This window comes from Myotis nattereri (assembly GCF_964212035.1).
Source record: "Myotis nattereri genome assembly, chromosome: 6".
Classification (NCBI taxonomy): Eukaryota; Metazoa; Chordata; class Mammalia; order Chiroptera; family Vespertilionidae; genus Myotis; species Myotis nattereri.
In genome coordinates this window covers 8,812,301-8,838,256 of record NC_138081.1, presented here as the reverse complement: position 1 = coordinate 8,838,256, position 25,956 = coordinate 8,812,301, and the positions used below count along the sequence as shown (strand labels likewise).

The 25,956-nt window shown below is 43.7% G+C and overlaps 1 protein-coding gene across 1 annotated transcript in view; it reads left to right on the top strand.

The window, feature by feature from the left end:
* Nucleotides 1-6,384: 6,384 nt before the first annotated feature.
* SRPK1 (SRSF protein kinase 1) overlaps nt 6,385-25,956 on the top strand; it is a 64,164-nt gene continuing 44,592 nt past the window's right edge. The window contains exons 1-3 of the mRNA XM_081095042.1: nt 6,385-6,513; nt 7,041-7,101; nt 24,899-25,017. Coding sequence (XP_080951168.1) covers nt 6,501-6,513; nt 7,041-7,101; nt 24,899-25,017 — 193 coding nt within the window. The 5' untranslated portion in view covers nt 6,385-6,500. The remainder of the gene's footprint in view (nt 6,514-7,040; nt 7,102-24,898; nt 25,018-25,956) is intronic.

Sequence of the window (25,956 nt, the reverse complement as noted above, 5' to 3'; positions counted from 1 at the left end):
TTTAAAAATATATTTTTATTGATTTCAGAGAGAAAGGGGGACAGAGAGAGAGAGAGAGAGAGAGAGAGAGAGAGAGAGAGAGAGAGAAACATCAATGATGAGAGAATCATTGATTGGCTGCCTCCTGCATGCCCCCTACTGGGGATCAAGCCCACAACCAGGGCATGTGCCCTTGACCGGAATCAAACCTGGAACCTTTCAGTCTGCAGGCCGATGCTCTATCCACTGAACCAAAACAGCTAGGGCCAGTTTGTTACTTTTATTGTCCAAGTCTGCATGGTCCTTTGAACATGTTAAATATAGCACAGCATCCCTCCTGGCCTGGCAGCCTCCTAGGGCACCACATCTCATGCTGTTTGTAGTTTACCTGAAATTACATCGGCATTTATCCTTGGAATCAAGGCAAGAGAAGCATATTCTGCTGAAGATGTTTAAGAAAGGTCTTCTGCTACTTCCAGACCATAAATGGGCTCCAACATGTCCCTGTTTTGGCAACTCACATAGACATGCCATAAAACTTCCTTAACCATTCCCCTAGTGTCCGACTCCCAGATTGCTGCTTCTTTTTAATAGTCTTTGGAAAAAAAAAATCTACTTTTTCAAAACAAAATACTTGGGCAAATTAAAACGTTTGGCAAAGGCAGGACATTTGTAGCTGCCAGTTACTTGAAGTTACACCCAGGTGCAGCTTGAGTTCTAATCAACAATTCCTTTGCCAGGAGAGGTTAGCGACCATTCTAATCAGAAGGTGGCTTTGACAAAATGGCTCAGAGTAACTGAACGCCACAAACTTTGCCAAGCACAGCTCTTCTATAGCAGCCATTACACAAATTAACAAGCAACCCATGTCAGCAGTGGAAACCTGTTTCAGTAACACCTCTGGCATTGATCAGGACTGGAACAGCATAAGGCCTATAAGGGAGCCTACCTCTCTGGTTGCCTGATGATATCTATGCGGGAGACAGAGTCTTGCTGGGATACTGTTGTCCCTGCCTTGAGTAAACTTTTCATTCATGCTGTGGCCAAAGCATCCAAAAAGACAGAGAAACCCAGAACAGAGATCATAGGAACTCTTTGGTGTCTTCCTACTAATGAATGTTTAACACATATTAGCTTGTTTTCTTTTTGTTATTAATCCTCACCCGAGGACATTTTTTCCATTGATCTTTAGAGAGAGTGGAAGGGAAGGAGGGGGGGAGGGAGGGAAGGAAGAGAGAGACAGAGAGAGAGAAACACCGATTGGTTGCCTCTTGTATGGGCCCCGGGGGCTGGGGATCAAACTTGCAACCCAGGTATGTGCCCTTGACTGGGAATCAAACCTGTGACCCTTCGGTGTGCAGGCCAATGCTCTAACCACTGAGTCCACCGATCAGAGCTAACTTGTTTTCTTGATATACCAAGAGTGATCTTGTGGGCAGGGCAAATCCTCATCACTTCAAACTTCTCTGGCAGGTATTGTTACCCGTGAAAGAGAACTGAGCACTGGGCATGATCAGCTTGCAACCCTTGCTGCCTCCCCAGAGCACACCCAGGGAGCAGAGCAGGGCCCTACCAGCCTCAGGAACCGGGGATCTCTAACATCCTCATGGCTGGAGAATGCCCTCCCCCCTCCAACCTTCATGCCTGGCCAGGGCATCCCAACGGCCAATGCTAAGACCTCAAAGAACTTACATGCTTTCCTGCCCCACCAAGCCAAAGCTTTCACTCTTTCATCTCCTTCATCTACTCCCCTCGCCCCCTTCACTCCAGCACAGTTTCCTTGTGAAGTTTAAGCTTTCACAGAACAAAGCCAGAAAGGGGTGGTTATCTCTAAGTAGTTTCTGGTCTCTAGCCTCTCCAAGGATCAGGGAGCCCAAGAAGGTGGCTTACTTGCTTGGAAAGTGCCAGCTGCCTTGGGTGTTTCCTATAGACTGCCCAGACAGGTTATGCTGGATAATCTGTTTGCCCTCCCATAACCACCCTCCACCCTTCTCCACCCTGCTCGGTGCCCTAAGAGGCTGGCTAGGGTGACCGAGGCCTGCGGGAGACTGCATCACCCAGGCACCCTTCTGACTTCCAGCTGGGGTTTGTCAATGGGAGGTGTCAGCCTGAGAGGATGAGAGGAGAAAGAAGTTGGGTGTTTCTTTCCCTGCTGGACCAAGATTACTTCCCTTTATCAAAGGACACAGCTGCTGTCAGACAGCCTTTTCTTACCACCACAGCTCTTATGGATTGAATTGTGTGTCCCCACCCCCCTCTAACCCCCCCACCACACCCCCCGCAAAAGATGTATTGCAGTCCAACAAACAGCACCTTAGAAAGGGACCTTATTTGGAGATGTGGTTTACAGCGGTGACCACGTTAAAATGAGGTCGCTGGGATGAGTCCTAATCCAATGTGACTGATGTCATTATGAAAAGGAGAAATTAGGACACAGATTCAGACACACACAGAGGTAAGACATATATAAAGAGACACGGAGAAGACAGATACCTACAAACCAAGGGAAAGAGAACAGATCCTTCCCTCACACTCCTCACAAGGAACCAACTCTGCTGACATTTTGATTTCAGGCGCTTTCAAGCCTCCAGAACTGTGAGACAGTGCATTTCTGTTTGGGGTACTTTGAGATGACAACCCCAGCAGACCCACGCAAGCTGTGGCTGGCTTCTGGTAATACCTCCAGCCCTGCGCCTTCAAGCCTAGAGGTGGTACAGACTCCTGCTGTTAGTCCCTGGATGCCTCACCACCCCTGTGGGTTTCCCTTAAACATACCCACACCCCAACCTGTTCACTCAATTATCTTCAATTATTCTGTTGAATGTGCCATGTGTTTCCAGATACTCAAGTTTAGATTACAATTATTTCCCAATATACTTCACAAAACTACCACAAGGGCAAGATAAAGTTCTACTTGGGTTCTCCAATTATGTAGACATCTACTGGGAGTCTCACATCACTCAAAACAGAGTATCTGATATATTTTCACTTTCCGTGGTCCATTTCATCTCACAGGACACTGGGAAAGCCATTAGGGCAGTGGTTCTCAACCTTGGCTGCACATTAGAATCAGCTGGAAATCTTTTTAAAATCCTGATTTCTGGGCCTCATCCTCCAGGAATTCTGTTTCTTTGTTATGGGGTGGGGCCACAAACATTAGTAACAAAGAAACAGAATTTCCAGAGGATGAGGCCCAGAAATCAGGATTTTAAAAAGATTCCCAGGTGATTCTAATGTGCGGCCAAGGTTGAGAACCACTGCATTAGGGGAAGTGATAGTTTGGATTTAATTGGATAAAAACGTTGGACTAAGTGTAAGCGTTTGTGGTAAGCAAGGCAGGGAATGTTGGATGTAATGAAATCTATGTCCTACACTTTAGGAGCTCAGATTTCAAAAATTTCAAACAAGCATTAGGGAAGGCCCCAGGGCAGTCTTAAAAACTAAGTTAGCTCAAGAGGAATGGATCTTCTCAGGAATTAAATTCTGACATTGCCCATGAGCAGCAAACAGTACGGTGGCTCATGTTCTCTGAATAATTCTACTTTTAAACGAACCTGCAGAAAAACAGGTGTGTAACTGCGAATGAATACCAAAAAATGGCCAGTACTTTTAAGAATAACTTCTGGCTTTCCCTGCCGATAGCTCACAAACATGGTAAACAAACCCGCCGAACTTTCTGTAAAAAGTGTGGCAAGCATCAGCCCCACAAAGTAACACAGTACAAGAAGGGCAAGGATTCTCTGTATGAGCAGGGAAAGCGGCGCTGCGACAGGAAGCAGATGAGTTACGGTGGGCAGACTAAGCCGATTTTCAGAAAAAAAAAGAAAAAAAGAAAAAAAAAAGCTAAAACTACAAAGAAGATTGTGCTGAGGCTTGAATGCGTTGAGCCAACTGCAGATCTGAGAGAATGCTGGCTATTAAGAGATGCAAGCATTCTGAACTGGGAGGAGACAAGAAGCAAAAGGGTCAAGTGATCCAGGTCTAAGTTTCATATTTTGTTTTATTACTAGTATATGACAATAAAATCTTGATATGTTCACTTCAAAAAAAAGAAAGAATAACTTTTGGAAGGGTAAATTCCAGACTAGGACAAACCCTGTGAAATTGGGGGGGGAGAGGGAGTGATTTTTAAGTTACTTTAAAGCAAGAAGTAGGGGGAAAATACAAAGTAACTCATATAAACAATTAGAGAACAGGTGTGGAGAACTGAAGCATGCTGGGAGAATGAAGAAAAAATGGGTGGGGGGAAACAGGAGAACTGGTCAATTCTGGGAACTTAGTCTGGAAACTTTACATTGACTCTGGAAAAAATCTCAAGTGGAGTCCTTAAACAGAGGGCTAGTAAGTTCTTAGGGAGAGAAACAATAGCCAGAGCCTGAATAGGTATGTCCAATTCACGGCAAGTTAAAATTACTTCCTTTTTGATGGATCTGCACTCACACACGTGGGTTTTAGCACAGCTCTCATTTGTCCCTCTGAGTGCTGTCTCTCTTGTCTATACATGTGTCATAAACTGCATATCGTTTATTGTCATTGTTGGAGACTCTGCTAGCCACCGAGGTTACATAAGAAAAACCCAAACAGGGCCCCCTACCCTCAGAGTTTGCTTCCTAGAGGGGGATAAATTCCCGATTCTGGGATTTTTCTCAGTGGATCCGAGCTCTCTCCTGTCTTCCTAAACCACATGTGGTTTTCCTGAGCTAGCAGAAGCCTCAGGCTCCAGGGCTCCACTGTCTGTTCCTTCTCTCCTCTGTTCTCAAGTACAGAGTGGGGAGGAAACTGGGTTGCAGCTTTCCGTGGCCAACAGGTGGTGTCCTCTTTTGCAATACGCTACCATTCAGGTTCCATGCAACAGATATTAATTGGCTAATTTTCCTATTTGGCTAACCTACATTTCCAGCTCCACATTCCAAGTCATCCCTTTCGTCACTACCAGCCCCAGCCCTTGGCCACAAATTTCCAAGTCTGTGCCTTTTTGCTCAATTGAGTTTCTCATTCTGGAATGTCTGGCATATCCTTCTCCACCTGTGGGAATCCTACACATTTCTCAAGACCCAGCTCCAAAGCTGCCTCCTCCCCGACTGCTCGATAAAATCCTGCCCAAGCTCCCACGCTCGACTTACGCTGCACGGTTGTACTGTCATCTTCCTTTCTGGGTCAATTAATTACTGTCAATTAATTACTGGTCAATTAATTACTCTGTCTTCCCCACTAGAGTCTGAGAGCAAGGGTCTCCAGAACTCCCATCCTGTCCAGCTACAGCACTTCACAACCGGAGTTGGTAACTAAGGCCTGAGCCAAAAATGGTTGAAATAATTGAAAAAAGTTCAACAGAAGAATAATGTTTTGTTAAAATGACATGAAACGCAAATGTCGGGGACTGTAAATAAAGCTTTCTGGTAACACGTAGCCTCTGCTTTCTATGACTGCTTTTGAGTTCCAGGGGCAGAGTTGAGTAGTTGAAAAAGAAACCTCACGGCCCACATGTCTTAATATTTACTATATGACCCTTCACAGAAAATTCCACTAACCCTGCTTGACGACTGAATCACTGGGGCCAGACACCAAGATTTCCTTCCTTTGAATCGTGGAGGGAATAACTATCTTGTCTTTAAGTTGCCATCAACGTCAAATGAGATAATGACTTAGAAAAGCATAAAAGCACCATTTAAAGACAACTGTGTTTTTCATGTACTGAAAAGACAGTAAAGCGGTAAAATGAAAAACACTATTTTTGCTCTCCCCCTTCCTCCCTTTACAGCCTTTCTTTAAACTTTGAAGTTTATAAAAATTTCACTGTTTTCATTTCTTTACATTCAACACTCTTTTGTATTAGTTTCAGGCTTTATATTAGTTACAGAATAGTGGTTAGACATTCATATAGTTCACAAAGTGTTCCCCGACATTTCCAGTACCCACTGGACGGATGGCATCATACCGTCCTTACAACACTGTTGACTCTGTTCCCTATTTAAATGACAATAGGTTTACAGGTTCCTTCCAGTCTTGTGTTGCTCGCCCTTCCTTTTCTTTCCCCCTTCTCCCCTCATTCTCTTTATACAGTATCTCAATTGGCCCTCAAAGCTCAGCGAAGGCCCTGGGGCACGCTGAACCCATTTTACAGCCAGGAAACTGAGGCCAGCCCCAGTGGCTGCGGAACCGGACTCAGCGCGCCAGGAGCCCTCACAGCCGCGCTCCCCGCCCTTCCCGGGGGCGGCCGCGGGGCCAACAGAACAAACCCCCGACAGGCTTCCGAGCCTCGTTCCAAGCACCTCTCCATCGCGGACGCTCCACATTCTTCCCTCTCCCCGCCCCGCCCCCATTCTTTACGGCCCCCCCTTCTCGGGAGCAGGTGGTAGGCTTCGCCCTCACCGCGCAGGCGCGCGCCGCCGTGGGGCGGGGCGCTGGGGGCGGGGCGGGCGCTGGGGGCGGGGCGGGCGCGGGCTTGCTTTTGGGCCGCGGCGGGAGCCGGAGTCGCCGCCTCTCCTGTGCGCAGGCGCCTGGCGGTTACCGGTCTCGCCATGGAGCGGAAAGGTGAGCGGCGAAGCGGCCTTCGCCACGAGGGGCAACGGCCGCCGGGGCGAGGCCCGGTCAGCGCCGGGAGCTTCGCCGAACCGCCGCAGTCGGGTCCCCGGCAGTGCGGCGCCCCTCCACTGAGGTGGCGCCGCCCCTCAACCCCCGCCTCAGGGCTGCGGGTCCGCGCCCCTCCGCCCGGGCGTCCTTCCACGCCGGCCGTCATCGCCCCTTGTTCCCCGCCGGGCCGACCCCCGTCTTGGGGCCACTGCAGAACCTCGCTCTCCGCGGGCGAGGCCGATCCTCGCCCGCCGGCCCCCCGCCCCGGCCCGGGCCCCCTCGGGCGCACCCCGCCTCGGCGCCGCTCTGCGCCCCGTGGGCCGCCCGCCTCCTGGCCAGCCGCTTCGCCGATGCCGCGGCGCTCGCCCCGGAGCCGCCCCTCCGGCGGGCCCCGCAGTCGGGCCTCGCGCCGCTGCTAGGCGCCCACCCTCACCTGGGTCACCTCCCTTCTCCCACCTCCGCCCTTCATCCATCCCTCTCTCCTGCAGTGCTTGCGCTCCAGGCCCGAAAGAAAAGGACCAAGGCCAAGAAGGACAAAGCCCAAAGGAAGTGAGTCTTGAACCCCCACGCCCCACTCTCGGGGCTTCCTCCCGCGCCTCCTCTCGGTGGCACGTCCCGACCGGGCACCGGGTTCGGGCACCCCGCGGCCCGGCCGCATGGCCTCCGGGCGGCCTGGTCGAGGCGCTCTCCGCGAACCTGTGGAGGGAAGGGCGCCTCCGTCGGTGCCCGGGGCCCGGCCCGGGTCTCAGCAGCCCCCCTGCCTGCTGCAGAGGGTGCAGGAGGAGGACCGGAGCCGTGCGTCCCCAGCTCCCCGGCTCCGGAGGAGGCACCCCCGGCGCCCTCGTCGGGGCCTCCCGGCGGGGCTGGGGGGTCGCTGTGTCGCTCCTCCCTACCTGCCCCCGAGCGCCTTCCCTTGCCGCCCGCGTCTGCGCCGCAGGCCGCCGGGGCGCTCCTGAGTGCCTGTGCCGCGAGCTGGGCCCTCTGCTCGAGGGGGGCCAGGAGCTCCCCCCGGTTCGTCGGTTTCCTGAGCCTTCGCTTGCGGTGCCGGCAGACCGCCGTGGGCGCAGCCGGTTTCCCTTACTGCTCCGCTTCCCCCTGGACCCCAGGCCCTCGCTCCAGTGCGGGTGCCTTCTGGCGTGGGCGCCACCATAGCGACAGGAAAGGCCCCGAGCCAGCGCTGTTGGCGATTCTGGGTCGCTGTGTTCAGAGCCACACGTCTGTCTGGCGTTATCAGCAGGATGCATCACCTTAGCGCTATTGTGGGAAGCACAAAAGTTGGGCACAGCTTTAGGAGAAACGCCCGGTAGAGGGCCTCTGCAGGCGAGGCTCGGTCTAAAGAAGTTTCCTCCTGTGCTGACATTGAATCATTGCAAAGGGTCTTGGAAACGGCTAGGCGGTTTGTGTTCAGAAAAAAAAAAAAAAGTGCTCTATTTTCTTGGCACTGTTCCATTTTCTTGATGTTATGTGGAGTTGTGTACCATCTAATTCTCTCTGGGCTGGTAAAACGCATTTCCAGGCTTTTCCCAGGTTGCCCTGCTGAGTGACAGTCCCAGGCAGGGGTGTATGTTATTGGTGGCCGCCTGATGTTTAAGAGCAGCACGTAATGACTTGTGTCAATAGAGCTAACGTGGTCGGTGACCTCACCTCTTGCTCCGTTTCTATCGGCTGTCTTACGAAATTTTTTATTTTGTACAGTGCTTGGTAACCAACGCATTTAAATGTGAGTTATCCAGGTATGGATTATTGGAAAACCAGTTTTTAATCCCAGATTGGTTGAATGGAAACAGCAAGGAGCTAACCTGGTTCTAATATGCAGTGGGATTTTAAATGTTACTCATTTTCTTTTTGTATCTTAGTTTTGTTATTCTCTGTGGAGCCGATATGAATATGTTATAAAACATTTTTTGCTGATGTAAGGAGGTGGTAATTTTGTTATTTTCCGTATTAGCAGTCCTCTGTCCTGGTCTTCGAACACGGAAATTAATCTTTATATTAGCCTGAATCAATCTATAATTTGGGAGGTATATAGATATAGATGATTGTGTACTTTAACACATTATTTATTACTTTGGATTATCTACTTAGCCTTATTCTAAAGCTGAATTATATGTACTTTGATTATCGGTTACTCCTCCATTTACTACTATAACCTACTTACTTCTGTTCTTAATTATTTCCATACTTGCATAAAAGCAAGTGAATAGTACAGATAATCTGCAGTTATTTTGCTGATATTTAATCCTCTGCAACTTTGACTCCTGAAACTGATACTGTTTACTTGTAGTGTCAAAGGTGCTTTATTTTTTTTGTCTTCAATTAATACTCTTTCTTGATAATTTTACCTTTTATTTTCTAACCTCCTCTTAAGTAGCTGAAATGTCTAATTAATTAACTTGGTTAGAGTACAAGCCCCACCTGACTCAGGTAACTTGACTCTGTTCCATGACTCCTGATTCCAGTCTTTTCGCCAAGGCAAGCTGTTAGTTACCAGGAGATAATGAGGGAGAAGGTCTGAGGAAGAAGCATGCCATATAGTTTGGTCAGAGTCAGATCTGGTTTGAATTTTGATTTTGCCACTTTTTAGCAATTTGACCTTTGTTAACTAAGTTAAGAAATAGTCCTACATGCTCTTATGTCTGGTAGCTCAGTCATAATGAAAATTGATACGGACCAAGCATTTAAATGAAAAAAAATTAGAAACTTTTGAAAGTACAACAGTAATAGCATCCTGGTAATTTAGTCATGGTATGATACAGGTGGAAGTGCTTTTCGGTCCCCTGACTTTGTAGATCTTGAAACTAGAACTTAGTACATGAAATAATACGCCCAGGGAACTGGAGTTGTAGCAGGGTCAAAACTGGAATCCAGGGCTCCTGCTTGAGCTTCTTAGGGTGTTTCCTTTGGGTTCATATACTGTGTTGAAAGATTTTACTTTGAGGATTTTTAGTTGTCTTATTTGAAGAAATCCTCCTTCATTTCACTTTTTCAGACTCTACTCTTATTAACATTAACTTGTTGATGATAATCTGTATTTTACTTTGCACCTAAGGGAATTGAGTTTTGTAAATTACTCACCTATAAAATTGTAAAGTTAGGATTCCAACCGGAGTTGACATACCCCAACGTACCCTGCTGTCACCAAATGACAGTTGTTTCAGTGTGCCAGAGAACAAATAAGGTAGAGGCTGAGTGAGCAGAGGCTTCTGAATAAGGGGCCTCTGGATGCCTTAGGTACCCTTTCATGGCCCATTGGTGATGGCTCTGAAAGGGCAGAATGCTCTACCTCCCTTTGAGCATTCATTCTGTTTTCAATGTGTATACCCATAGCTGGGCCTTTATCTGTTTGTCATGAGGTTTTATAATTTAACAGTTACACTGCTTGTGAAATTATTTCATGAAACATAATTCCTGAATGGATTTTATATGTAATAATTTTATTACATATAAATTTTATTACCCATGCACAATTTCGTGCACTGGGCCTCTAGTTTTATATAAAATGCCAAATTTCCCCAAAATGACTGTACCATTTAACATTATCACCAACAGTGTATGAAAATTTTGATTATTTCACATTTTTTAATTGAATTTGTTGGAGTGACACTGGTTAACAAAATTATATAGGTTTCAGGTGCACAATTCTACAACACATCATTTATACACTGATTGTGTTTTTACCTTCCCAAGTCATGTCTCCGTCCATCACCATTTATCCCTCCTATACTCTCCTCCACTTTCCTCTATACCCTTACCCCTGGCAGTTACCACACTGTTGTCTGTGTCCATGAGTTTTTGCTCCTTTTTTTTTTTTTTTCTCAATCCCTCTATTACCCTCCACCTAGCCCCCTTTCCTCCGACAGCTGTCAGCCTACTATCTATGAGTCTGTCACTATTTTGCTAATTAGTTCATTTTGTTTATTAGTTTTCACATATGAGTAAAATCATATGGTACATGTTTTTCTCTGACTGGCTTATTTCACTTAGCATAATGTTCTCCAGATCCATCCATGCTATCCCAAAAGATAAGATTTTCTTCTTTTTTATAGCCAAGTAGTATTCCATTGTGTAAATGTACCATGGCTTTTTTATCCACTCAACTACTGATGGGCACTTGGGCTCCTTCCAAATCTTGGCTGGCTATCTATCTATCTATCTATCTATCTATCTATCTATCTATCTAAAGAGCTAATACGCAAATGGTCGTCACGCCATAATGGCTCAGACACTCAACACTGGGGAGAGAGGAATGGGGACCAGCCAGGCACAAATGAGCTCATGAGAGAGGAATGGGGACCAGCCAGGCTGCGGCCCGGGATTGGGATAAGCCACCCGCCCTGCGGTCCCAGATGCCTGCGGCCCAAGCAAAGCTGCCCGCCCATGGTCCCCTCAGATGCGGCCGGCCCGGGCAAGGCTGCCCTGGGTCCTGGGTGTCTGCGGCTGGCCAGAGGGTGGGAATCCTGGTGCAAGGTAGAGGCAGTTAGGGGTAATCAGGCCAGCAGGGGAGCAGTTAGAGGTGATCAGGCAGGCAGGCAGGCGAGCAGTTAGGAGCCAGCGGTCCCGGATTGCGAGAGGCCCCCCGGGGGGTCCCGGATTGGAGAGGGTGCAGGCCAGGCTGAGGGACCCCCAACCCTCACCCCCCACACAAATTTTGTGCACCAGGCCTTTAGTTGTGAATAATGCTGCAATGAACATGGGGGTGCATATATTCTTTTGAATTAGTGTTTCGGGTTTCTTTGGATAAATTCCAAAAAGTAGGATCACTGAGTCATAAGGCAGTTTCATTTTTAATTTTTTGAGGTAACCATACTGCTTTCCATAGTAGCTGCACCATTTTGCATTCCCACCAGCACTGCACAAAGGTTCCCTTTTCTCCACATCCTCACCAGCACTTGTTGTTTGTTGATTTATTGATGATAGCCACTCTGACAGTTGTGAGGTGATATCTCATTGTGGTTTTAATTTGCATTTCTGTGATGGGTTAGTAACGTTGAGCATGTTTACATATGCCCATTGGCCATCTGTATGTCCTCTTTGGAGAAGTATCTGTTTAGGTCCTTTGTCCATTTTTAAATTGGATTGTTTGGGGTTTTTTTTGGTGTTGAAAGTTCTTTATAAATTTTGGATATTAATCCCTTATCAAATGTATTGACAAATAGGTTTTCCCATTCAGTGAGTTTCTTTTCTCATTTTATTGATAGTTTCCTTTGCTTTGCAAAAACTTTTTAGCTTGAAATAGTCCCATTTGTTTACTTTTTCTTGTTTCCCTTGCCTGAGGAGATATATCAGAAAATATATTGCTTATGGTTTTGAGTCTAATATTTAAGTTTTTAATTCATTTTGAGTTTATTCTTGTGTGGTGTAAGAAGGTGTAAGAAGGTTCCGTTTCCTACCCACCCCTTTTTTTTTGCATGTACCTGTTCTTTTTTCCCAGCCCCATTTATTGAATAGACTGTCTAGCTCATTATGTGTTTTTGCCTCCTTTAACAAATATTAATGGACTATAAAGGTGTGGGTTTATTTCTGGCCTCTTTATGTTGTTCCATTGGTCTATATGTCTTATTTTTATGCCAGTAACATGCTGTTTTGATTACTAGGCCATACAGTATAATTTGATATCAGGTAGTGTGATTCCTTCAACTTTGTTCTTCTTTCTCAAGATAGCTGTTGCTATTCAGGGTCTTTTGTGGTTCCACATAAATTTTTGGAGTTGTGTTGACTCTATAGATTGCTTATCAGTTTTTGTGTGAAATCTTTAGGGTTCTCTATATATAATATCATGTCATCTGCAAATAATGACAGTTTCAGTTCTTCCTTTCCAATTTGGATACCTTTTATTTCTTCTTCTTATCTAATTGATGTGGCTAGGACTTCCAGTACTGTGTTGCATAAGAGCGACATCCCTGTCTTGGCCCCAGTCTTAAAGAAAATGCTTATAATTTTTGCCCTTTGAGAATGGTGTTGGCTGTGAGTTTGTCACATAAGGCCTTTATTATGTTGAGTTATGTTTCCTTTATTCTCACTTTGCTGAGAATATTTATTATGTGTGGGGTTTTATCAAATGCTTTTTCTGCATCTGTTGATGTTCATTTTGTTACTGTGATATATCATGTTTATTGATTTGTGGATATTGTACCAACCTTGTATCCCTGGAATGAGTCCCACTTGATCATAGTGTATGATCTTTTTAATGTATTGCTGGGTTCAGTTTGCTAATATTGTGTTGAGGATTTTAGCATCTATGTGCATCAGGGATATTGGCTGCTGGTTTTCTTTCCTTGTAGTGTCTTTATCTGGTTTTGAACTTAGGATAATGCTGGCCTTGTAAAATGAGATTGGGAGTCTTCCCTCCTCTTGAATTTTTTGTGATAGTTTGGGATAGGTGTTACTTCTTCTTTGAATGTTTGGTAAAATTCACCTGTGAAACCATCAGTACAGAACTTTTGTTTGTGAGGTATTTTTATGACTGCTTCAATTTCACTAGTTGTTGATGGCTATTCAGATTCTCTAATTCTTCCTGATTCAGTTTTGGAAGATTGTATTTTACTAAGAATTTATCCATTTCCTCCAGATTGTCCAATTTGTTGGCATAAGTTGTTCATAGTAGTTATTCTACTTTTGACTTTTTTCATTTAAATTATTTTTCTTTGACTAAATGCTGGAAATGCTTACTGGCTATTCGTGTGTCTTCAATGAAGGGTCCTATCAGGGTCACCCAAATGTTACTGGAAATGAAACCTGGCCCTTGGCAGGTCTGCCTGCAGTGATGGCGAACCTTTTGAGCTCGGCGTGTCAGCATTTTGAAAAACCCTAACTTAATTCTGGTGCCGTGTCACATGTAGAAATTTTTTTATATTTGTAACCATAGTAAAACAAAGACTTATATTTTTGATATTTATTTTATATATTTAAATGCCATTTAACAAAGAAAAATCAACCAAAAAAATGAGTTTGCGTGTCACCTCTGACACGCGTGTCATAGGTTCGCCATCACTGGCCTAGGGACAGCCGGTAGTGTATGGGTTCTTGATTTCATGCAGGAGAAATTTCACAACACGAGTTCAGGTGACTATGAAGGAACATTTATTAAAACTGAGGACAATAACACAAGAAAGAAGGGCTTAGCATAGAAGAAGCAATTGGAGAGCCTAGGTTGGGTTGCCTTAGCTCTCTGGAAAGTCAGAGAAAAGGGGGTCTTGGGAACAGGGTCAGGGGTTAGCCTGGGATGGGCTGATGCTGTTGTAAGTCTCCTGGGGGTCCTTTAGGAGTTTAGGAGATGCATGCCTGTGGGGGAATGAAAGAGGACAGGGCATGGCAGGGACCTGCTCTCCAGAGGGAGAGCCCAGGCTGGGTCCTTTGTCTTGAGGCTTTATCTCTTTCTTGCTGGAGGGAATCTTAGGGGAGGTCTCAGGGAGGGTTTCAGCAGAATATTCATCAGTTTTCTAGATGTGCTCCTTCAGAGTTGTCTCCACTGATTGGTCAGTGTCAAGGCCTGGGGTTGTTAGTCATTGCAGCTGCTCCTGGTGTCTCCCACCTAGTTTTGCTGCTTTTCTGGGCCTGGAGCTGAAATACATCTGAGGCCTAGATGTTATCTCTAGGGAGGTGACTTCTGTATCTGCTGTATATTGCTCTGCCAATTTGTTCAGCTGTTTGTCTCAGTTTCCCTATTCCACTTGTTCTGGCTCACTGGCCTATCACTAGGACTAAAGGATTGATTGGATTTCAGTTAAACATTTTGATGAGTATTCAAGGTGATGCTGTGTACTTCATCATATTGTATCATGTTTGTAATGGGAAGTTTGATCATATGGTTATTGGAATCTAGTTTGCTTTTTTAAAATATATTTTTATTGATTTCAGAGTGGAATGGAGAAGAAAAGAGAGAGAAACATCAATAATGAGAGAGAATCATTGATTGGCTGCCTCCTGCACACCCCACACTGGAGAATGAGCCCACAACCCGGGCATGTGACCTGACCGGGAATCGAACCATGACCTCCTGGTTCATGGGTTGACACTAAGCCATGCCAGCTGGGCTAGAATCTAGTTTTTGAAGTTTTTAAGGTAAAAAAAACCCTTAGTTATTCCATTACAGTGCATACCTCCTTTGATTAAATTAGAAAACATTAGCACTTGTGGATATATTGAACCTGAAGGCTTTTCTGTCCCCCAGATGGGAGAATGAGTTTTGTGTTTGTTGCATACTGTCTCCTCTTGGACTGCTATTCTCTGGAGCACATAGAGAACTAGACAGGAAGTAATGGCTTATTTCTTAACACATTGTTTGCAGGTAGTTTTTATCGCACGCTAACAGGTGGCGCGGGCCATTTTTGCTAATTTTTTGCGCAAATGGCAACGTTCAGTAAAATTACAATAACTTTAGTTTACATATTTATACGTTACCCGCATTCTACCGCTAGTCTATAAAAAAACGTATTAATACGTGTCCCACGCTCTACTACACTAATATGTAAAATGTATAAATACGTTTCCCGCATACAATGTGTTAATCAGCAATGAACCTTGTTCTATATTCCCATGTACTTGGGTAAATATTCAAAGTAAATCTTCCTTAGTTATATACTCATTGCATAAAGCAGTGGTAAACTTTAATATTTTTGTGGTTTTGAATTGGACTGAAACAAGGAAGTTTGGTCTTTTAGTATCACTAATTTGAAAAGTATTTAGATGTTGTATGCAGTTTTTATTATTGATGTTTTGTCGTTTAAAACATTGGTTCTTTTAATTCTGATGTCTTTGGAGAGGGTAGATGTAGATGTAACATGTTTATGAAGAGGAATTTCTAAATTATTTTCCTTGGGAATGCAGTAACTGTCCTAGGTGGGAGTTGTCACTGCCTTTTCTATAAAGTTTTAAGAAGGGATATTTTAAGTACCTTTAAATAAATGCATGAATGAGTTGAGTCTTTCCAAATGAAATAATAAAGGGGGACATTATATAATAATCAAGTTCAGATTTTCTTTTTCTTCCTTTTTATTTCTTTTCTATGTTTAGTGAACAACTACCCTTCCTGAGAGAAGCAAATGAATTGTGCTTACTGGCATTGCTGGTGTATGAGAAGCATCAGGGACAAATAGATGAGCACAACTAAACTACATTATAATATCAAGAAAAATCCCCATCTCTCTCGATGTCAGAATGTTCTCATCTACTTTATTACACAGGCTTTACTGAAATCACTAAGTAATTTTTTTAGAAAGGCAAACAACAAAATAAGATCCCTTATTTATTGACCGGAATAAAGATAAAATTAGTGTGTCGTGGCTTTTAATATCCTAATAAGTGATATTAAGTGATATTTGTGAAATATGAGTGTATTCTACAGGCAGGTACTATTATTGATACCTTTGTTCCAAAATTTTAAAATAGATTATTCTGGACTAGGTGCCAGTATTCATCAATATCAGCCTATCATAGAGAAAAGCTCTAAGTAAAGACCTCCAGCCCAAAGAGACTATCTACATCCCAAAGAGTCTATCTAAATTTCTGTGTGCAGTAATAATAGCACTGGTTGCCAGACACTGTTGTAAGCTTTTTTTTAAAATATATTTTTATTGATTTCTGAGAGGAAGGGAGATGGAGAGAGAGATAGAAACATCAATGATGAAAGAGAATCATTGATTGGCTGCTTCCTGCACACCCCACACTGGGGATCAAGCCCGTAACCTGGGCATGTGCCCCTGACGAATCGAACCTGGGACCCTTTGGTCCAAAGGCCGACACTCTATCCACTGAGCCAAACCAGCCAGGGCATGTTCTAAGCTTTTATAGGTACTAATTCATTTAATGTTCAAAGCAACCTTGTAAACTTGGTGCTTTTATTTTTGTGACTTATAGATAAGGAAATAGACTTGGAGAGGTTAACTTACCTGCCTCAGATCACCCAGGAAGTAACAAATGCAGGATTTGACCATACAGGCAAGTTGCATCAGCAATTTTCAACCGTTTTCATCTCCTGGCACACATAAATTAATTACTAAAATTCTGCAGCACACCAAGCTGACCAAAAAAATGGGTAGAATTTTGCTTCATTCACCAAGTCATCTATTGTTGTGTTGACTGTTGTCATTTTTTTATTTGACAATCTAAGGAAAAAGAGTTCAGTGCCCCCTGAGCAAATAGTCAGGTATTCCATATTTTAAAAATTCTTATGGCACATTGTTTGAAAATCGCTGCTCTATGTTATGTCTTTCACAATAGGTGATATATGATTGGCATTGAGGTTCTAAGAAGGGAGATAAAAAGGCACATGCATCTCTGTTGAATTTAAGGGCTTATGGTCATTTTGTATAGAGGAAAATCTATTTTCTTTTCCTACTTAATCTGAATGCCATGAATTCCCTGGTATTGAGACTATGAATATGCAGGAATAATGCTAACGCCTTTTCCCTCTGCAAGTGTTTGGTGTACAATGTATTTGTTATTTTTTTGATTTGGAAAATTTGAACTGGAGCCACAGATTAAAGGGAGGTCTTGGGGAAAACACAGAAAAGAAGGTATAGAAGAACCTGGCAATGTGATGTTATTTTTTTCCAAATTATAAAAGAAAGTTTATTTAGAAAATTACAAAGGTAGTAGAAATCAGCCAGCTGGGCTGTGTAGGCTCAAGAAACAAGTTACAGAGAAAGAAGAAAGGCCCTTGGAGCTTAGGAGTTCTGAAAACAGCAAGAAGGAGGGGGAATGCAAGAATGTAGCCTTGAGAGTAGCTTATCTTGTCTTGCAGTTTGAACAGAGGGGCTGTTTGAATCAGAGGAGATAATAATCTGGGAGTCTAATTATCAGGTGCTTCTCATAAACTGTGGAAGGCCACAGCAAAGAAAAAGAAAATGCCCAATGTGTTAAAGCTGGTATTTCCTTGTTGTTTTTCTGTCTGGACAATCTATCCTTTGGTCTAAGTAGTATATAAAAATCCCCTACTATTGTATTACTGTCTGTTTTTCCCTTTAGTTCTGTTAATATTTACTTTATATATTTAGGTGTTCCTATGTTGAGTGCCTACATATTTACAGATATTATATCCTCTTACTGGATTGGCACCTTTATCATTATGTAACATCCATCTTTGTCTCTTATTACAGTCTTTCTTTTAAAGTCTATTTTTCTGATAAAACTGTAGCTACTTTAGCTTTCTTTTGGTTTCCCTTTACATGGAATACTTTTTCTATCCCTTCACTCTGACTGTGTGTTCTAAGATGTAAGTAAGTCTCTTGTGAATGGCATATAGATAGGTCTTAGTTTTTTATCCATCTTTTGATTGGGGAATTTAGCCCATTTACATTTAAAGTAATTGTCTGTAGGTATGTACTTATTGTTTACTTACCCGCGTTTATAGTTTCTCTTTGTTCCTTTTTTCTTCTCTTGCTCTCTTTTTTGATGACTTTCTATAGTGGTATACTTATATTCCTTTCTCTTAATCTTTTGCTGTTTACTATAGGTTTTTACTTGTGGTTACCACACGGCTTACGCATAAACATATATCTATGGTCTACTTTAAATTGATAACAACTTAAATTTGATCCCATTCTAAAGCTCAGCATTTTTATTCCCCATTCCCACACACATTTTGGTTTTGATGTCACATTTTTCTTGTGTATCCCTTACCCATTTATTACAATCATAGGTAGTTTTACTATTTTTTGTCTTTTATTCCACACTAGCTTTATAAGTGATTAATCCACTACCTTTACTATATATTTACCTCTCTAGTGGGATTTATTCTTTTATATGGTTTCTTGTAATCAGTCAGCACCCCTTTTTTTTTTTTAGCTTAAATAAGTCCATTTAGCATTTCTTGTAAGGCTGGTTAAGTAGTGATAAACTCCTTTAGTATTTGCTTATCTGGAAAATCTTATCTCCAATTCTGAATGATAACTTTTCTGGGTAGAGTATTTTTGGTTGGATTTTTTTTTTCTGGCACTTTTTCAAATTGTGGTATAATATACATAAAATTTACCATCTTAATCATATTTAAGTATATACAGTTGATTGGTATTAAATATATTCACATTGTTGTGTAATCATCACCACCATCCATCCTTTCATTTTGTAGGACTGAAACCGGTTAAACATTTTGAGCCTTGCTTTCAATTCTTTTAGGTGCAAACACAGAAGTAAAATTGCTGGATTATGGTAAATCTATTTTTAATTTTTAAAAACACCATACTGTTTTCCGTATTGGCTGTGCCATCCTTAGTTGTCTCACCAAAGTAGCATACAAAGGTTTCAGTTTCTCTCCCTCCTCACCAACATAGTTATTTCAGTCATGTGAATGTGTTTTCAGATGCATTAGCAGCATCATGCTAATTACATTAAATGTCAGATTTTCACAGCATTATCCCCATATGAATATTTTAAACTTTAAACTGTCAAATTACCTCTAAAAAGGCTTCACCAGCCCGGATGGCATGGCTCAGTGGTTGAGCATTGACCTATAAACCAGAAGGTCACAGGTGGATTCTGGTCAGGGCACTTGCCGGGATTGCAGGCTTAATCCCCAGTATGGGGCGTGCAGGAGGCAGCCAGCCAATGATTCTCTCTCATCATTGATGTTTCTGTCTCTCCCTCTCCCTTTCTCTCTGAAATCAATAAAAATGTATTTTAAAGATACATAAATAAAAATAAAAAGGCTTCACCAATTTTAATTTCATCCATAGCCTAAAACAGTGGTTCTCAACCTGTGGGTTGCGACCCCTTTGGTGGTCGAACGACCCTTTCACAGGGGTCACCTAAGACCATCCTGCATATCAGATATTTACATTATGATTCATAACAGTAGCAACATTACAGTTATGAAGTAGCAATGAAAATAATTTTATGGTTGGGTCACAACATGAGGAACTGTATTTAAAAGGCCAGAAGGTTGAGAACCACTGGCATAAAAGAATGCCCACTCAACCCCTCCAAATCCTTGTCAACATGCAAAATTAATCCTTTTTTATTTCTGCCAAGTCACTGGACTTTTTTTAAAAAAAATCCTTGTTTTAATATCTTTTTCCCTGTTTCTATTGATTTAATATCTTTTCATGTGTTTACAGACTACATGAATCTTTTCTTGAATTAATTAACATGTTAGTTTGAGTAAGCTAAACTGCTTTATTAGTTTCCTATTGCTACTATAACAAATTGCTACAAATTTAGTAGCTTAAAAGGAGACAAAGTTATCTTACTTCTAGAGCAGCGGTTCTCAACATGTGGGTCGCGACCCCTTTGGAGGTCAAACGACCTTTTCACAGGGGTCACTTAAGACTATCGGAAAACACATATATAATTACATATTGTTTTTGTGATTAATCACTATGCTTTATTAGGTTCATTTTGTAACAATGAAAATACATCCTGCATATCAGATACTTACATTACGATTCATAACAGTAGCAAAATTACAGTTATGAAGTAGCAACAAAAAGAATTTTATGGTTGGGGTCACCACAACATGAGGAACTGTATTAAAGGGTCGCGGCATTAGGAAGGTTGGGAACCACTGTTCTAGCTCTAGGGGAGAATTGGTTCCTGGTCTTTACCAGCTTTCTGCATTCCTTGGCTCATGGTCCCTTCCTCACATTATTAGCATATCTCACTTTGATCTTCCCTTTTCACAAATAGCTGGTTTTCCCAGTGATTATGGTAAACAGTTCATGTTGTTTTTAGTTTTGTTGTGAAATGCCATATTTACCCAATACTGAATTACCTTATTAAGTGTATGGCTAGATTTCATTTTAATCCAGTACCAGTACTATAGCATTTTAATTATTATAGCTGTTTATTCCATCTTGCTATCTGGAGCCCAAGTTCCCAATCATTTCTCTGTTTTGAAAAATTCTTGGCTATTTTTGCTAATTTTCTTTTCTAAGGAAAGTTCTACAAAAATATCTTGTTGATTTCAGTTGAGATTGCTTTGAATTTATATGAATGTATAGGTTACTTTCTGGAAAAATGACATGTTTAGTTTTGATTCTTCCCATCTAGGAATATTCGGTAGCTTTCTTGTTTGTTTGTTTGTTTGTTATACCCTTCAGACGTGTGTTTCTTATAGTTTTAGATTTTTACTGTGATTGCTTTTATAAGTTTACTGCTTTTTATCCATTACATTTTTTATTGGTTATTGATGGTATGTTAAAACTGTTGCTTTTTAAATTTGTATGGTAATTTGTTACCTCCTTATTACCTAAAACCTTGTATTGGTTGCTACCGATTTTTTTGATTATTTTTCTCAGATTTTCTAGGTGAATAACCATTTTATAACGGTAGCAGTTCTGGTTCTTTTTCTTCCCTTAAATTACTAAGACTGCCAGTATAACTTTGAAAAGTAGCCATAAAACTGTGTTACATCTTCTGTCTTTTGTGGGAATGCTTGTGTAATGTTTCAATGGGTTACTAATATATACCTTTAATTGAGTTGAGTAGTAAGTCTCTCAACTTAATTATTAAGTTTATTCCTATTTATCAAGGGTTTCAATCTCAAATACATCTTCAATTTTGTCAAATATCTTTATGATTTTTGTATGATCTTTTATTTATTTATTTATTTTTTAATTAAATCTTTATTGTTCACATTATTTCATTGGTTCCTCTTTTTCCCCTCCACCCAGTTCCCACCCCACCCTCCACCCTCACTCCCCACCCACTGTCCTCATCCATAGGTGCACGATTATTGTCCAGTCTCTTCCCGCACCCCCCACACTCCTTTCCCCCCAAGAATAGTCAGTCCATTCCCTTTCTATGTCCCTGATTCTATTATAATCACCAGTTCATTCTGTTTATCAGATTATTTATTCACTTGATTTTTAGATTCACTTGTTGATAGATGTGTATTTGTTGTTCATAATTTGTATCTTTACCTTTTTCTTCTTCTTCCTCTTCTTAAAGAATACCTTTCAGCATTTCATATAATCCTGGTTTGGTGGTGATGAACTCCTTTAGTTTTTTCTTATCTGTGAAGCTCTTTATCTGACCTTCAATTCTGAATGATAGCTTTGCTGGATAAAGTAATCTTGGTTGTAGGTTCTTGGTATTCATCACTTTGAATATTTCTTGTCACTCCCTTCTGGCCTGCAAAGTTTCTGTTGAGAAATCAGCTGACAGTCGTATGGGTACTCCCTTGTAGGTAACTGACTTTCTTTCTCTTGCTGCTTTTGGGATTCTCTCTTTGTCTTTTGCTCTTGGCATTTTAATTATGATGTGTCTTTGTGTGGTCCTCTTTGGGTTTCTTTTGTTTGGGGTTCTCTGTGCTTCCCGGACTTTAAGTCTATTTCTTTCACCATGTAGGGGAAGTTTTCTGTCATTATTTCTTCAAATAGGTTTTCAATATCTTGCTCTCTCTCTTCTTCTGGCACCCCTATAATTTGGATGTTGGTATGCTTGAAGCTGTCCCAGAGGCTCCTTACACTATCTTCGTATTTTTGGATTCTTTCTTTAATTTTTATATACTGAGTGTGGCAAAAGTAGGTTTACAATTTGTATGGAAAATACAATAATCCTATCTAATAATAGACAAACATGGTAATTAACCATACCTCTGCTACACTTTCCATTGGCTAATCAGGGTGATATGCAAATTAACTGCCAACCAAGATGGTGGCCGGCAGCCAGACAGCTGAAGCAAACAGGAGGCTTGCTAGCTCCAGTGAAGGAGAAAGCCAAAGTTCCCTGCCTGCCGCTGCTGGGCGCTGAGCTTGCACTCTAAGAAACAATGTTGCAATTAAAGAAGCTAAACAAACCCCATGCTTTCAGCCAGCCGCTGAGCTGGAGTTGCAACAGTGTTTCAATTATAGAAGCCAAACAAACCAGATACCTGCTTTCTGCAGCCGAGGTCTCAGAGCTAAAGCCGGCTCTCAGTTCCAGTGACAGCCATAGAAGGTAAATAAATCCCAGAATAAAAAAAAAAAAGAAAAGAAAAAAAGGAGAGGTTGGGAGCTTCAGTCACCTGCCAGCCTGAAAACGGCCCTCAGCCCCTCACCCAGACTGGCCAGGCACCCCAGTGGGGACCCCCACCCTGAAGGGTGTGTGACCAGCTGCAAACAGCCATCATCCCCTTATCCAGGCTGGCCAGGCACCCAAGTGGGACCCCCACCCCAATCCAAAACACCCTTCACGGCAAACCAGCCGGCTCCCAACCATGCACCAGGCCTCTACCCTATATAGTAAAAGGGTAATATGCTTCCCATCACCGGGATCAGCGGAGTTGCGAGACCTCCTGGCACCGGGATCAGCGGAGCCGCGAGGCCTCCTGGCACTGGGATCAGTGGAGCCTCCCAGCACCGGAATCAGTGGACCAGCGAGGCCTCCCAGCACCGGGATCAGCAGAGCAGCGAGGCCTCACTGCCCCTGTGTCAAGCGGAGCCGCGAGGCCTCCCAGCACTGGGATCAGCGGAGCCGCGAGGCCTCCTGGCCCCTGGAGCAGCGTGACGGGGCAGCGCCCAAACCCCCTGATCGCCCTGGGGCTCTGTGTGTGACAGGGGGCGGGGCCACAACCTCCCTATCTGCCCTGCTGTGTTCGTGACAGGGGAAGGCGCCCCAACCCTCTGATCAGCCCTGCTCTGTGCGTGACGGGGGGTGGCGCCGCAACCTCCCCATCAACCCTGCCTTGAGTGTGACAGGGGGCTGCGCCCCAACTCCCCAATCAGCCCTGCTCTGAGCCCGACCAGGGGCTGCACCTGGGGATTGGGCCTGCCCTCTGCCACCCAGGAGTGGGCCTAAGCCAGCAGGTCGTTATCTCCCAAGGGGTCCCAGACTGTGAGAGGGCACAAGTGGGGCTGAGGGACACGCCCCCCCCCCCCACCAGTGCACAAATTTTTGTGCACCAGGCCTCTAGTCTACACTAATAATAGACAAATATGTAAATAGACCATACCTCCATGATGCCCCACAGCCAATCAAGCGTGAATGTGCAAATTAGCAGGACAAAGATGGCAGCGGCCATGGAGCCATATAGCAAGCCAGAGTCACCCCTGGCTCAGAGGAAGCCAAGCTTCCCGCCTGCCTGGCCGGCCACAGAAGGAGGGGTCTGTGGGCGGTGGCCACGGAGCAGGCATGAACGCTCAGGAGGCTTGGGTTGCCTGGGCTGGCCACCGAGGGAGGGGCCTGCAAACGGCACTCAGCCCCTCACCCAGGCTGGCTAGGCCACCATTGGGGTGAGGGTCCCTGCTGGTGGGCGTGGCCAGCCTGAAAATGGCCCTCAGCCTGCAAATAGTCATCAGCCCCTCACCCAGGCTGGCCACACCCCCTTCAGGGTGGGTGTCCTTGCTGGGGTGCCTGGCCAGCCTGAAAACGGCCCTCAGCCCCTTACCCGGACTGGCCACATCCCCATGGGGTGAGGGTCCCCGTTTGGGGGTGTGGCCAGCCTGCAAACAGCCATCTGCCCCTCACCCAGGCTGGCCACACCCCCACAGTGGGGACCCTCACCCCATGGGGGCGTGGCTGGCCTGCAAACTGCCCCAGCCCTTTGCCCCGGCCGGCACCATCCCCAGTGGAGACCCCCACCCTAATGGGGCGTGGCCAGCCGGCAAACCACCACAGGCCCCTCGCCCAGGCTGTCCCACGCCCCAAGGGAACCCCCACCCTGATCCAGGACACCTTTCAGGGCAAACCAGCTGGCCCCCTATACTAATAAAAGGGTAATATGCTAATTAGACTAGGAGACCCTCCAGGAGACCTTCCGGACCTTCTTCTGGACAAAGCCATGGTGGCGGGGCCAAGGTAGAGGCAGTTGTGGGTGATCAGGCCAGGATGGGACGTCAGTTGGGGGTGAGCAGGCCGGCAGAGGGGACCAGTTGGGGGCAAGCAGGCCAGCAGTGGGGGGCAGTTGGGGACGAGCAAGCCGGCGGGGGGAGGCAGTTGGGGGTGAGCAGGCCAGCAGGCAGAGTGATTAGGGGCAAGTAGGCAGGCAGGCAAGTGAGTGGTTAGGAGCCAGCAGTCCCAGATTGTGAGAGGGATGTCCAACTGCCGGATATTTCCCAAGGGGTCCCAGATTGGAGAGGGTGCAGACGGGGCTGAGGGACACCCCCTCCCCCATGCACAAATTTCGTGCACCAGGCCACTAGTTTATAAATAATAATACAAGAATAAACTCTTGTGTTTCACGTTCTCACCACTGTAAACTTACTCTTGCCCCACTCTGTATATTTTCTAGGTTTATTTAATCATGTACTGACTTTTTAAAAAGTGGTACGTTCCTAACCTGAGGTAAAGTGATAGTTAATGTTTTCCTAGGCTGCCATTAGATAATATTCTGTTTATATTATCTGTTAAGTGGGAGGAGGACATTTTGCTAATATTTCCTTAAAGTCCTATTCTGTCCATTTAGATTGAACATGTTTGCATTATTTCTTAGATCTGAAACTCAGCACCGAGGCTCTGCTCCCCACTCTGAGAGTGATCCACCAGAACAGGAAGAGGAGATTCTAGGGTCTGATGATGATGAGCAGGAAGATCCCAATGATTATTGTAAAGGTAAGACTTTCTATAAGTAAGACATGATCCAGGTGTATTCAGTTTCTCATTTGAATGTTTGCTCAATCATTGTAAAGTTTTGATGCTTTTTTGCTTACCGTATCTTTTAAAATTTCTCTTTATTGAAAGTATTACAGGTGTCTGCATTTTTCTTTCTTTAAATATAGGAAATAGTATTTCCTCTTAGTTTGACTCAATTTATTAGTTTTATATCAAACCTGTTTTTACCTTTTATTCTCCTTAAAAATAATAGTGCATACTTACTTTAGAAAACTTCAGACATATATTAAACAAAAAGAAAATAAAAGCCATCTTTAATGCTATCACCCAGAAGTAACCAATGATGAAATTTTATTTTTATTATTTTTTAATATATTTTATTGATTTTTTACAGAGAGGAAGGGAGAGGGATAGAGAGTTAGAAACATCGATGAGAGAGAAACATCGATCAGCTGCCTCCTGCACACCTCCTACTGGGGTGTGCCGGCAACCAAGGTACAGCTGCCTCCTGAACACTCCCTATTGAGGATGTGCCCGAAACCAAGGTACATGCCCTTGAGCAGAATCAAACCTGGGACCCTTGAGTCCACAGGCCAACGCTCTATCCACTGCGCCAAACCGGTCAGGGCTAGTGATGAGATTTTATATGTAGACTTTTGCAAAACACCTTTTTATTACTTTTTTCTCATAATGATTGCTGAGATAAGTTAAACTGGAATTATATGTACTTAAACTATGTCCTAAAATTGCCTGATAGCTTTTCTATTTCTTTATGAGACTTTCCAGTATTCTTTGGTAGGAACTTATAACAAAATATATCTTACCATCTAGTAGAACCTGGGTCTTTTTATTTTCATCAGGCAAAGATAAATGTTAAAATAACTTGATTCTTGCCATTGTTGGAAGCCTTTTCAGGCCTTCCTGAGTTTTGTTGTCTTG